General features: G+C 36.1%; 1 protein-coding gene and 1 non-coding gene across 4 annotated transcripts; one reads left to right on the top strand and one right to left on the bottom strand.

Annotated features, from left to right (window-relative positions):
- Positions 1-122, top strand: LOC137965399 (small nucleolar RNA snoR86). The gene has a single exon (XR_011116067.1). It is a non-coding gene; the product is annotated as a small nucleolar RNA snoR86 (small nucleolar RNA).
- Positions 123-4631: 4509 nt separating this feature from the next.
- LOC137958820 (F-box/LRR-repeat protein 12) lies at positions 4632-12846 on the bottom strand. Of its 3 annotated transcripts, none has more exons than XM_068805985.1 (2): positions 12660-12846; positions 4632-6494 (listed from the first exon to the last, which is right to left on the bottom strand). In XM_068805985.1, exon 2 carries the CDS (start codon positions 6161-6163, stop codon positions 4982-4984), a length of 1182 nt encoding a protein of 393 aa, XP_068662086.1. In that variant the 5' UTR covers positions 6164-6494; positions 12660-12846; the 3' UTR covers positions 4632-4981. The 3 variants fall into 3 exon arrangements, with proteins under 3 accessions (XP_068662086.1, XP_068662095.1, XP_068662078.1); XM_068805994.1 differs by lacking the exon at positions 12660-12846 and adding an exon at positions 11577-11634; XM_068805977.1 differs by lacking the exon at positions 12660-12846 and adding an exon at positions 7628-7763.
- Positions 12847-13963: the final 1117 nt, after the last annotated feature.

Raw genomic sequence — 13963 nt, 5'->3', positions numbered from 1 at the left:
GAGCAAATGCGTCGATTCCGATGGCGCCTATTTGCATTGAAGGTTGGCGATAACAAAGTAGATATCTCCGTGCCTCTCAAATTCTCCAGTTTTGAAGATGGCCTCGAACAAATCGCAACATTGCTTGCTTTCTTTCCCCAATCTCTTCATTTTTTTACTTTTACTACCTACATTCAAAGCGATTGTCGGCATTTGAATCCCCTCTTGCCGTTGTAGGTTCTTCCTAGCGATAAAACTGAGTCGATCGGTTTTTTTCCGCAGGCGATGAATCATACTTTTTTGGAGCGACATTCGTGTTGCCATCTTGGTAACTTCGGAAGACGAAGGACACCGAATTGGTAATGGGCAAGAAAGTGAAATCTGCAAACTTTCACAGATAGCCCACAATAAGCAGCCTAAACTCCCCTGAAACCTTTTTACAGGCTAAATAATGCGTTTTCCCTAAATCAACAAAAACCTAACAAATTAAACTTCGCTAGTAAGCCAAACCATAATTGAGGTTTTCGAGGAGAGAACTGATAAAAATATTGTTGTGTATTTTCCTGTGTTTTTCTTTTCTTCCGATTATTATTATTACCTCTGTTAGGTTAGAATTAGGGCATCTAATTCTTAATAACATTCATTTTTTCTTACACTTTTCCTGTCGAAGATATAAGTTACTATCCTTAGATTAATAGTCATAGTCCAATGTGAGAGAGGAATCGGGAGCCTGATTGGGTAAAAATATTTGTATCTTTTTTGTGTGTGAGAGAAATATGTAAGAGGAATTTTACCTTAAAAACATATGAAGGCATTCTATTGATAAAAAAAAAAAAAAGGCAATAAGTACATCAACCCAGTAGGAGTTGGGTACATCCATGTGTATCATTATTATCCTAACAATTTCCAATAAAATGTGAAAACACATGATGTTTATTGAACAATTCCTTGATTTTGACAAAAAAATTAAAATTTATGATTCATGAATTCAAGAACATTGTTAGTATGTAAAATACAGAGTAGAGGAGAATCTACTGAGTGTAATGCCGGAATATTATTAGTCGGTGGCTCTCTAGATAATATAGTCCATCTCTCTCACGAACGAAACAAATCGTCTTCTTTGTTGTGAGATCCTAAAAAATGTAGTGAGTAGGATAAAAAGTGAGAAAACAATTCATAGATTTGGCTAATTGACTAACAAATAACAAATTTAAAGAAAATTTGGAGACAAGAAGGGCCGACTAAGGAGATAAGAAGGAGTTTGGAGTGATATTGCCTACTTCTTGAATAGGAGAGGTAGATCCATTAGCTAGATTCACATGTTTTATATTCATGGACTCCTTCAAATCAAAACACAATAACAACCTACCTTATATATACCTAGAGGCCCTTGAATCAAGAACCTAGGATGGTGATGAGTGAACATGATAAACATGCATACTTGAGCTAGCACCAATAGGAGTAGGAATAGGGATGGAAGCATGAGCTATAGATGCAAAAGGTGAGGTAGTAGAGATTTAAACCATCCATTGTGCAATCTGCTACTATTGTTGTATCAACTGTTGTATTTCATCTGAGCTCCCAATGTAACAACAGTAGAAGAGTAAGAAAATCCACTTCCACTATCATGAGTGGTAGAATTAGCCCATGTCGGTATTCTAAACTTAATCCAGTATCTTTCAGAATAACGATTACTTCATCCAAAGTGAACACATTTCCTTTCTGACTCACCATCACTGTGGCCTCTACTTTGACATGAGCCCTCTCTACCTTGTCCTCTACCAGTAACCGTGTGACCTCTCGATCAATCTGTAGGGACTGATGTAGTGTTTGAAGTATTAAGAGTAGTAGCTTCCATTATCTTGCCATCTTTACCTGCTTTAGGCACCGGTCTTCTTAACCCTCAAAATGAGATTAAAGGTGGTAGAGCGAGTAGGTATCTCATCAGAGGAAAATACTTGAGCTTTATCCCATCAAATCCAATGCCTAACCTATCAAGAAAATTTGCAACCAACAACTAATTTTGTTGTTTCCTCAAATCCATTTCATTTGTAGTAATTAGATGAAAACAATAATCTCTTGCCATATACCAAGGAATGCACTGTATTACTCAATGATAGTTTTATTTCCTCTTTTCAACCCAAAGAAATCAATATATAGCTCAAAGACTCGAGAGAAGAGAGATCACTCTCCTGAGCATATAAAGACTCAAGGGACAACCACGTAGCCTTTGTTGTCTCACAATTCATCATTTACTCTCTCAATGTAGAATCAATGCTATTAATATTCCAGGTCATAACTTGGTTATCCTCTGCCTCCCAATCATCATTTGGAGGAACTGGAGGATCATCTCTATTAAATTTTGTCTTCTTTCTATCCTTCAGATACATTCTAATATATTTAGCCTAATTAAGATAATTAGACCTTGCCAGTTTCTCATATGTAATCACAATTATATCATTTCCATCATAAATTGAATTATCTTTAGATAGAGTGTAAACTTCTCCTAAATCAACCATATTATTGATATAAGATCACAAAATAACCAATTAACTGTCAGAGTGGTTCTGTCCACTCTTGTTAGAGTTTGTGGTTTGAGTTAGGTACTTGGTTTTTCGCACCTTAAACGGCTAGTCTTCTCGGGTTGTATTGGCTAGGTATCTGACTCAGAACTTCGTAGTTAAGCGAGCCTGGGCGAGAGTAATTCTAGGATGGGTAACCTCCTGAGAAGTACTCTTGCTTAAGACTTTAACATGGTATCAGAGCTAGGCACGCCACGGCCCGCGTTAGTATCCCATTAGAAGCGGCTCTAGAATGGGTGGGGTGGGTGAGTGGTTTCGTCCACTCTTGTTAGAGTTTGTGGTCTGAGTTAGGTACTTGGCTTTCCGCACCTTAAACGATTAGTCTTTTTGGGTCGTATTGGCTAGGTATCTGACTTAGAACTTCGTAGTTAAGCAAGCCTGGGTGAGAGTAATTCTAGGATGGGTGACTCCTGGAAAGTACTATTGCCTAGGACTTTAACATTAACACTTCCAAAAGATTTCCAAATTTATCACCAGAGTGGGCCCCACCTTGCAGAATTAGGGTTAGGGCAAAAACTAAGATATGCACACTTCAATAGATCAAGAACCAATAGAATACTTCAAACTCAAGGAGGATAATATAAATTACTTGTTGCATCATTGAAATGGTATGTGCTAAGATCTAAAACTAAAACAAGGCTAAATAATCAAATCAAGACATCAAATATATTCGCATTACTTACGAAAACAGTAAACCACAAATGCATATCAAGTTGAACACTTAATTCTTTGATCTAATCAACTTTTCCAATCCAATTGAATTTGTAACTAAATTGTTGAATTTTTAGAAAAGAGATATACTTCATTAACTTATTATAATTTGAGTACAATGAGCATCTATTTATAATAGAGAAAACAAATAGAACCCAATTACGATTAAACTACCTTTATCCAAGTTACACCCAAAGTTAAACACTAAAACACAAGTCTTAGAATAATTGAACAACAGAACATGAATAGAAGATTAACATAACTAAAACACCTTTAATTGAGACTCTTTTGTGAGACCTCCTCCTATGAAACTCTTGTAAAACTCTACCATATTAACTATAGCTATGTGAGACCTCTTACTGGATTGATCAAGTTTGAAAACACTTCAAGTTCAACAGGACCTAGTCCCTCCAATGGTTCTTAAAATAGTAAAAGCTAGATATCAATGAAAAATTGGATGACTTGAGTGATTTTAGCATCTTAATTTCTAAACTTGCTAGAAAAATTGGCTACCAATGTTTCTATTTCATTTTTTTTATTCCTCTTACCTTTAAAAAGTATTAAAAATGATAGAAAAAATATTTTTAGTGTTTGTGTCGTTTTCGGAGAAGAAAAAAGTTTTCTGTTGATTTTTTTATTCCTCTTATCCTTAATAAAATATATAAAAAAAGGATAGGAATATGAGTTTCCTATTGCTCTAATAAAAAATTATAGGAAAACTAAACCTAGAAGCACTAAAGTGGTCTGTAATTACTTTAATCTTATTTTTATTGTTAAAAATTAATTTATTCATAGTACAAATACTAACATTATAACTAATTGTCCATTGTTTTCTATGACAACACAAGTGTAATGAAATCGATCAAAGGGAGTTTTATTCCAATGAAAATATTAGTCAACAGAAAAATTATATTTCATTATTTTATTTTCCTATGGTCCCTTAATGTTTTTGCTATATGATCTTACTTTGAACACTTCTTCACTAGCTTGTGCATGCATTTCTTGGATTCTATAAAATTCATCCATTTAGCTATCATCCTTGGGAAGTTAGGTTTTCCATCAACACTTTGTCCTGGAGCCTAGTGGTCAAAATTTCATCTGAGTTAATTTACCTAAGCCTTTTAAGTTTGAGTGAAAAGTTGATGGGCCATTTGCCTCTCCAACTATCATGTACAGAGTAGAGATAAAAACTACTTTTACCTTATTAATCTGAACCTGTAGAAGATAATGCCTGGATTTCTACTGATGGATTTGGCAAGGAGGAAATCGAATCAGATAAGAGCAGAATTTAAGTAATAAAATGTTTGATTCATAAAGCTAGCCTAAAGGAAAGGACTAATCATCCTTCTTTTGCCCATGTCATAAACAGTGGTGGAGAGGGTAAATGAATGGAACCTCCAAGCTCCAACCAAAGGATTCAAATATATCAGTGAGGAAACAGACCTCTACACCACATACAAATTCTGCACATTCAAATGATAGTTTCTGTAGTTTATAAATCAAGCAATCACATATCATGTGAGCTGAAATCCACTACAACACTACAATAACTGTCCCTCTCCAGGAACAAAATGTTAGGGTTTTAGCTATCTTAAGATTTGCAATAATGTTTAGATCAATGGAGACAGTTGCACTGTATGGCCAACAGATTACACTACACTACATGATGCATGGCTGAATACCTAACCACCTCTACAGCTCACCAAATGTCAAGAAGTTGGCGGGAGAAAAGGATGCCAATCCTGCATATAAAATCTGTCTAGACGTGGCCCAACGCAAACACATTCCTCCCGCCTGATCTTCACAACCCATCGTGCCTGCTTGAATAACTCCAAACCCAATGAAGTGACTTGACGACACCCATGAAAATACAAAACCATGAGCATCTTACACCCATTTTGCAGAGCTTGCAGTCCAGCATCGCATAAATTTTGGCATCTATTCACATGGAGGATCCGTAAATTCTGGCAATTTGACCCAATTGCTTGCCAACCACGTACTCTAACCTCATGACATACGGCCAAATTCCACTCCTCAAGTAAGGGACAGCCCTTTGCAATGGCCTCTACAGATTCATCACCTACAAACCTACACAGCCGGAGGTTGAGAAATCGAAGTCTTGAGGCAAATCCGGAGCCAATTCCATCCAATCCATCTCCACCAGACCAACACCTGAGGCTCGACACATTTAAGTATTCAAGTCCACCTCCACTAACAGCTGCCAAAAGCCCTTCCCGATTCAACAAACAAGAATCCGCTTCCAAGTAAGTGAGAGAGGAGGGACAACCTCTTAAACCAGTGCCTTCAATGCTCTTGCAGTATGAGATAATCAACAAATGAAGTTTGAGACATCCCGTTGAAAGAGCTCTAACACCATGGTCGGAAACAAATGCACAATACGAGAGATTCACATACTCCAAACCCAAGCAAGATTTACCAAGAATTGCTAGTCCTGCATCAGTGATGTTGCAACGATAAAGGCTGATTGACACCAAAGTAGGGCACCCAGAAGAGACCAGCGCAAGCCCATTATCTGTGATACCAAAACAACAGTCAAGCGAGAGGCTTTGGAGTTTTGATCCAGAAAGTTGCAGCCATGTGAGTGCTGAATCAGGTAGCTCTGTACACCCAGCAAGAGAAATTGAGCGAAGTTGTTGAAAGCGCATGAGCAGCCTTGGAAGGTACCTTACATACTCTTGAGTAACATTAGGTCTGTAAAGACATCCTAACTGTAGGGAGTTACGAGCTGAATTTTGAACATGAAGCCAACGCCGGCAAGTCAAGCCAAACACTTCACGGTCAGAGGAGCTTTCAAGTTTATCAAAGACGATAAATAAACAGTCATCTGGCAGGTTACTTGCAGTAACTGAAGTTTCTTCACATGAAAACATAATATCTTCTTTTTAGTAGGTATATTAATAGGCTCTCTCAGGAAGGCTGTAAGCTCAGACCTTTTTAAGGTCTATTTTCATCAAGATGGTCAGAGTAGCAAGTGGGTCAAAATTAGAAAGATTAACTAACATTCAATGCATTATTATCCAAAAAGCTCCCCATTTATGGTAAGAAGCTTCACTCCCTTCGCATACTCGAGTGAATCAACTTAGATCCCCATAGAAGAATGAGATAACACTCTTTTCTATGGTTTATGGTACATTAGAGTCAGTAGCAGATCCGACACAAATGAATGAATAGAAGTTGTAAGAGCACCCCAAAGAACCATACCTGCAAAGAATATACAGGAACCAGAAGAGAAATTAATTTTAGACATCACTCTAAGCAAGAGAAAACACAATAGATGAAAGGAAATCATAACATGTATATCTGAGAAAAATTGAAAATTGATCTGTAAGGATGGTGGCCAAAAACAATAGAGACAGTCTAAAGAGAGCTTAACTTTTAAATCTTACACTGAATCTCCGACAATGAATAACTTCTCCATGGACTAATCCAGCATCTAAGACTAGTGGTTTGTTGACAATTTCTTCGTGCATTTCAGCAAAAAATTGTTGACATCCTTAAAAATTAGGAATAACTCTTCTGCCCCTCTAAAAGAATCAACTGGCTCTCCATGAATAAAAATGACGGGGATGAATTCACCAATTTCAGGAGGGATAATGAGATGGAAAATAACATACAAGCTTTCACCGTCCAGCCAATATCAAAATTTTACCAAACTCAACACTAAATATCGTCTTAGTTGACCAACTAGAGAAATGGAGAGCCTCAGGTATTGTTCATAGTCAGATCAGAAGGGAGACCGAAGTATCTTCAGACTGTTATAGGTCACTTATATAATCAATTGATTTATGCAAAATAAAGCAAATGATGAGAACAAGAATAGACTTAGATATCCAAGTATGAAACGTCAAGCATTAATCAGAATTAAAGCAAAAACAAAACTTTTGAAAGAGACAACAATCCAAAAAGCAGACATCCCAACAATGCCGCAGGCCATTATATGTGAAATCCAGATGCCATAACATCCAAATGGCATAGTTTCACCAATGAGTTTACTTGGCTTCCCAAACTAGAATCAACACGGAAGCATAAAAATATCAGTCGACGCCGCAACCAAACATTTCCATTTTTTTCCAGAATACTCCATTCCATTCTTTCCCATGTTCTAAATAAACTCCAGAAATTTAATGGGGGGCTAGTTCCGTTGTAAGGGAAAAAAGAAAAAAAAACCATAAAAACCTATATCTAGTACAATTGAATGATATGCGCATCCAAGGACGTCAAATTGGATTCCAGCAAGATAATGCAAATATGTTTATCTTTTTGGTAACTAGATAAGGCATGTACCGTTAATCAACAAGATTCAGTCACAGAGCAACGGAAACGAATAACATTACCGTTAATCGTGAAGACAGCGGTAAGGAATTTCACCGTTCCTGCAGCGGAATCCAGCGGGGAAGCGAGGGTTTCCCCTGCTGGGTGAAAAAGGCGCGCGTGGAATGAAAGGAAGCCGTGAAGCTCCGGGACCGATAAACGAGGGGAAGAAGTTGTCCGTCCGTCTCTCCTTCATCGATGTACGTTCTCTTATCAAAGCCTTAAAAGCTTAAAAATTGTCGTCGGGCCGTGGCGTGTGGCCCGTTCCAAGCAAATTTATTATTCTTTCTTGTTCATTATCTCATGCATTTTTATTAATATTTATTTTATATATTAAATTTACTCATTTTAATGATAAAAATAAAGTATAACTTTGTAAATATAATAAATTAAATGATAAATATATTAATTATTAAAAATTCCCCATTTTATATTAAAAATACTTTTATTTTATACTTCTAGATGTAAAGTCTCTTGGATTTTATTTTTTAAAATATTGCCATTCAAATTTTAATGTAGAGAACATGTTTATATTCATAAAATTGAGGGCACATAATAATATGTTCTTGCTTCCACGTCAAGGCATTTATATCACCTTCTACTTGAACCTATCTACCATCCACTTTGGAAAATGAACAAGTTACAAAGTAACCACTTGATGAAAGTCAATTCCTGGTCCCATTGCTTCGGTTAATTGTAACGCGATTACAAGTAATTTAAGTCAATTCCTGGTAAAACTTTTTTTTGAAATTTTAGCTTTAACAAATCTTTATGTTGGACAGTTGAAATTGTAGATGAGGAAAATAATTCATTAATTGAGTACAATGTTTTCTATTTATAATAGATGAAATACATAGAATCAAAGCATATAATTAAATTACCCATATCCCAATTACACTCAAAATATATTTTCTTAATTTAAATCCTAATACAAGTAAGCAAACTATACATGAATAGAATACTAATATCACTAAAAGACCTTGGTGAGACTTTTTCCTATGAGTAAGACTCTACTATGTTGATTCTTCCTCTGTAAGATTATTTACTACGAGAGTCGTGTAAGATTATTCCATACTCGTCAAACTGTAATTGCAAATTTCAGTTTGCAAAAAAAAAAAAAAAAAAAAAAAAAAAAAAAAAAAAAACTTGATATGACTTTGAATTGCAAAAATTATTTAAAGATGCAAGGTCACGAAAGAAAGAGATGACCACTGTGTATAACAATAAAACATAGGAGTTGACCTTACTACCACAAGGGAAGAAAAATATAGGAAGTAGATGGGTAGATCACACAATACTCGTCATTAGGCCAGATTATTGGCTAAATGATACATTTAGTCCGATGGCATTGATTATAAAGAATTTTTTTCTCCTATAGATAAACTCAATTCAGGAAGTGTTCTTATCTCATTAGCTGCCTATTTTAATTGGTCCCTTCATCGGTTTGATGTTAAGAATGCACTTATCAACAGGGATATATAGAAAGAGAATTATATGTCACAACCACCAGGGCTTGCGGTTTAGGGGGAGCAACGGTGCAGACTGAAGAAATCAATTTATGGACTTTAGCAATCTCCACGTGTTTGCTTTGATAAAAAAAAAAAAAATAGTATAGTAAATGGTTTTGGATTTAGAAGATGTGAGATAGATCATTTGGTTTTTGTTAAATATACTAATCAAGAATACTGATTATGGTTGTATATGACATAACATTTATAGACGGTAATAGAGAAGGAGTTCAACAAACAAAGGCAACACAACAAATTTTTTCGCACAAAGAACCGTGGTCTCCTCAAATATTTCCTTGAGATAGAAGTGTTGTAATTTCAACCCAACATTGTTCTGTGACAAAAAAAAAAAAAAATGTGTTGTACTTACTGGAAAAAAACCGGTATGCTTGACTGTCGACCTATTGATACTCCTATGGATCCAAATGCTAAACCATGTGTTGGATCAGGTAATGAGGTTGATAAGGGTAAAATTCAGGAACTTGTTAGCAAACTAATTTATCTCACTGTGACCAAACTAGATATATTCTTTACTGTAAGTGTTATTATTGGCAAGCATTAGAAATGATATTTAGATATTTCAAGAAAAACCAAAGGACTACTATATAAAAATCATGAACATATTAATGTAGAAAGTTTTGCATATGCAGACTGGACTGGATCTCCTAATGCTAGAAAGTCTACTTGGGGATATTAGACTACAGTAGTAGGCAACTTTGTTACCTGACACAACAAGAAACAAAGTGTGGTTGCAAAGTCAAGTGCAACGGTCGAATATCATACTATGACTCGTGCAATAAATGAGATGATGTGGCTAAAAGTTACTATTAGAAGAACTTGGATTTCTATGCAAAAACCCATGTAACTACATGGTGATAGCCAGTCTGCCATACCTATTTCAAATATCCCAGTTCTCCATGAGAGGATAAAACATATCGAGATTGATTGTCACGTTATCAGAGAAAAGCTATAGCTAGAGTTATTAGCATACATTATGTTCCATCAAAGAATCAACTTGCAAATAAATTAACAAAAGTAGTCACAACAAACTCTCTTCAAAGTTCAAGCTTCAAACTAAGCATGTTTATGTATATTCACTAACTTAAAGGAGAATGTAAATATGTAATCATACATGTTCTTTAGTTTTTTCTCTTACTTTGTGAGTCTTTGTATTGCTCTAGAAGGACTAAGGGCATAATTGGTGTTGTAATATTTTTGCTAATGATTATAAATAGTGAAAAGATGAGAGTGTGTGCCCTAACAAGAGTTCCTCCTCCTTGAGCCTTTCTTTCTCACGTCCCTCTAGTTTCTCCTCGTCTCTCCGTCTGCTTCACTATCTTCTTATCTCTTCCTTCTTTACTCACCTCTTCCACTTCTCTTTCACCGAGACTAAAATTGATATGATTTAAAGGTTCTAGAATCCGATAGAAGTCTGGAGAACTTTCTGCCTACGATTGTATCAACCCCTATAATTCTAACCAGGAGATCCATGGGGTCTGGCCTATAGCTTCCCCATATTGCCAGAATTGTTCAATTGTAATCGCATAAGACTGGGTGAAGCTTCCCCAGTTCGTATACTACATTTGCATACTAAAATATGGAGATACCAAGGCTTACAAGGCTAACCTTGAACCACATCATCCAAGCCATCTCCTCCAGTCTACCAGTAAAGACATGTTATAGTCGTATCCATTATTAGCTCCAAGAATTTCCTCAGAATAAGCTAGAATGGATATAAAATCTCCAAAGCTATTACCTTGACACATTCAGAATGTCAATCACCAAAACACAAAGCTTGGCTCAGAAACAGAGACTGGAGGAGAGACTGGTCTAAACCTTTCCTCCTTCTCTAGTATCCCTAAAAGTGCAACACATAGATGCTAACTGACAGTAAAGAGAGGGTCTGAAGATTCTTGAGCGAAACCACAAAACAACGGGATGAATGGAGGCTGTGGGTGGTAAATTGAAAATTTTCAGTAGTGTCAACGAATAATGGAGATCTTTACACCCATCCAGAAACCAAAGTTGTAGGAAATGCATTAACAGCCTATTTAGGTATCTTTGATAGTACTTGGAGACATTATCCTAGTTGTAAAAATAACTCAATTGCAGTGATCTACAAGGTGAATTTTGAATTCGAAGCCAACAGCCCCACAGTCAGAGCAGCTGTTAAACACAAGAAGCGCCAATCATCAGGCAGGTCATTTGTTTCCTCAGAAAGAAACATAATTTGTCTCTTTTTATTGGAAAAAAATTATTCAGTTAGCTGGCTCTCTTCAGAAGGCTGGAGGGCACAAACTTTCAGAGTGTATTTCTTGTGACATGAGCTGGATGGGGCTGTGGAGTCAAACCCACAAACAGTAGCTGATTCTCCATATCCATAGCCAATAAGAGCTCCACATTTACGACAAAGAAGCTTTGTTTTTGAGCGATAAGGACCCCAAGACAGGGGCAGACAACTTACCTCATCAACTTGAGTGAATCTGCTGAAATCCATTGAGAGGAATGAGATGACACCTTTTTTAATGGATTTATGATATTCAGAGCCAATGGTAGAGGTGACATGGTTAGAAGAACTCAAGTTCAATGGGTATCCACAAGAGCCACAACTGCAGAGGAATGTACAGGATTTGGAATTAGACTTTTCAAAGTTCACGAAAAATATAGACTCTTCAAGGCCTATGAGAAATGTTACCCATCTTACAAAGAGAAGGAACAGGAACAAACAGAAGAAAATGAAAAAGTAAAAAAGTCATGACAACTTGCATCAAAAGAAAAAAAAAAAATATGATCTCCATACTCTGAATGCCCTCGAAATATTAAAAAAAAAACTAACGATTAAAAAACAAATTTCAGTAGTGCCCTCGAAATATTAACAATCTAACGATTTAAATTTGAAGAGGATTGTTACAAAATGGTGAATTTTCCAAGCATTTCTTATTCTTTTTAAGGTTAAAAAGTCAAAACAATTCATAAGCCTACGCGTTCTCATCCTCCGTAAAACGACTCCCATGGAATGCATAACACGCTGAACTTGTTCTTCGATCAAGTAAAATAACGGTGAATCATATTTTAATAACTAAATAGGCCTATTCCCAATAAAAGTCAAATCAATTTACACCTTCAAATTAAAAACAAAGAGACGTTCCAACATGCTGCCAATGTCTACATTCAAACAAAAATAAACCTAAAAATTAATAGAAAAAATCAGAAGCGCAAACAGTTAAACCACGAAATAATCATAAGGAACATCTATGAACAAGAAAACCAAACAACGAAGCAGATTTTCCAAAACACAGATTACCTATTTTATTGCCACAGTAGCATGTGAAAGATGATCCAGACAAGGTAAAACATCTGAATACCCTACGATTATTCGACGTATTACAACGGTAGGGGCGCCCATTCAACCAAAATTGCGCAACAGATGAATTAACGAATGCATTAGAAACTCCGGTATCGACAAGCTTAATTACTAAAGAGAACAAAGAAAACAGTGCAAAAAAAAAAAAACTCACAGGGTCGTGGAATCGAAGACGATGAGTACCTGTAAGAGATATCTGCTTGCGACATTCTTCGAGACCAAGATGGTTAATTTGGAAGAAGGCTTCATCCGTCGAAGACTAGCAGTATATGAGAGGAAGAGGAAACGAAGAAGAGACTCTGCTCAAGTGGACTTTTTTCCTTTTCGGAATCGAGAATAGAAGCCGAGACTAGGGACGGAGCTGCATTTACCAGTAAATGAAGCAGGTCGAGCCTTTGGTTTTCTCAGAAATTTGCCATTTTGGTTCCTTCCCATCTCTTTTCATGAATTTGTTTCCCATGTGACTGGCTCAACGGTAATTTCGTAATTTTTACAATTATAATTTCTCGTTTTCGGGTGTCAATTTTATCCCTTTACCCTATTAATGTTTATTATTAATTAGAGAGAACAGAAACGGATAGAGGCTATTTATACCCAATTAATCGATCATTTAACTAAGATACCCCTATTATTTAATATGTACTATGTTCTCGTTTTTTCTACTTTAGGAAGGGTGGGGGCAATGTGATTCCTGACCATGAAACCAAAACTCTACAAAAAACCGAATAATCAAACCCGACTTGACCTAATCACCATCCTTATAACCCCGTCTTTGTCTTTGTTCTTATTAACCTGACCCGTCTCTGCTCCGTTTCCATAAACCTGACCCATCTCAACCCCGTTTTATATCTTTGTCTAGTTTATGGGTTGGGTTTGGATCAGGTTTGGGAAAACCTGTCCCTGATCCGAAACCCAACCCAACGGTTTTCTTCTTTGTTGTTGTTGTTTTTTTTTTTTGCAAACTTCTTTTATGTAAGATCCCAAATGTTCAAAGAGTGTAATACACTTCATCATGTGAACAATAAAATGTCTAAAGCACGCTTGCAACTTGTGGAGTTGTTAAATGTAGCAGTAATGCCTTGGTCAGATGAATGGTTTTGCAATCTGTATCTATTTATTGGAGTTTATAGCATTCGTCAAAGCTTAACATTACTACCTCTGAAATATTTAACCAATTTCCAATTTGGATGGGTAATCATGTAAGCAATCATAAGATAGTAGCTGTGATGTCTATGTTTCAGTTCACACAAGTACTAATGGCTCTCAAAACCCCTCTCACCTTTCAATAGCATTTGTAACAACTTCGTCAGAGTAGCGTTAATAGAAATTCATCAATAGCATTGATATCTATGCAGTTGATTTTAATGCTAAACTCTCTGTCGATTCTGAAATTTTATTGCAAACACAGCTATGTTATTAATTTTTTACGAGAGTAGCTGTGAGGTGGTTCCTACAAGTAGCCGATATCACCCTAATTGAGATTCTTG

The sequence above is a fragment of the Aristolochia californica genome, unplaced genomic scaffold (assembly GCF_029961685.1).
Source record: "Aristolochia californica isolate CCGP_79_NKW_82.1479 unplaced genomic scaffold, dmAriCali1.0.hap1 SCAF_1, whole genome shotgun sequence".
NCBI lineage: Eukaryota > Viridiplantae > Streptophyta > Magnoliopsida > Piperales > Aristolochiaceae > Aristolochia > Aristolochia californica.
This window is presented reverse-complemented; position numbering and strand designations above follow the sequence as displayed.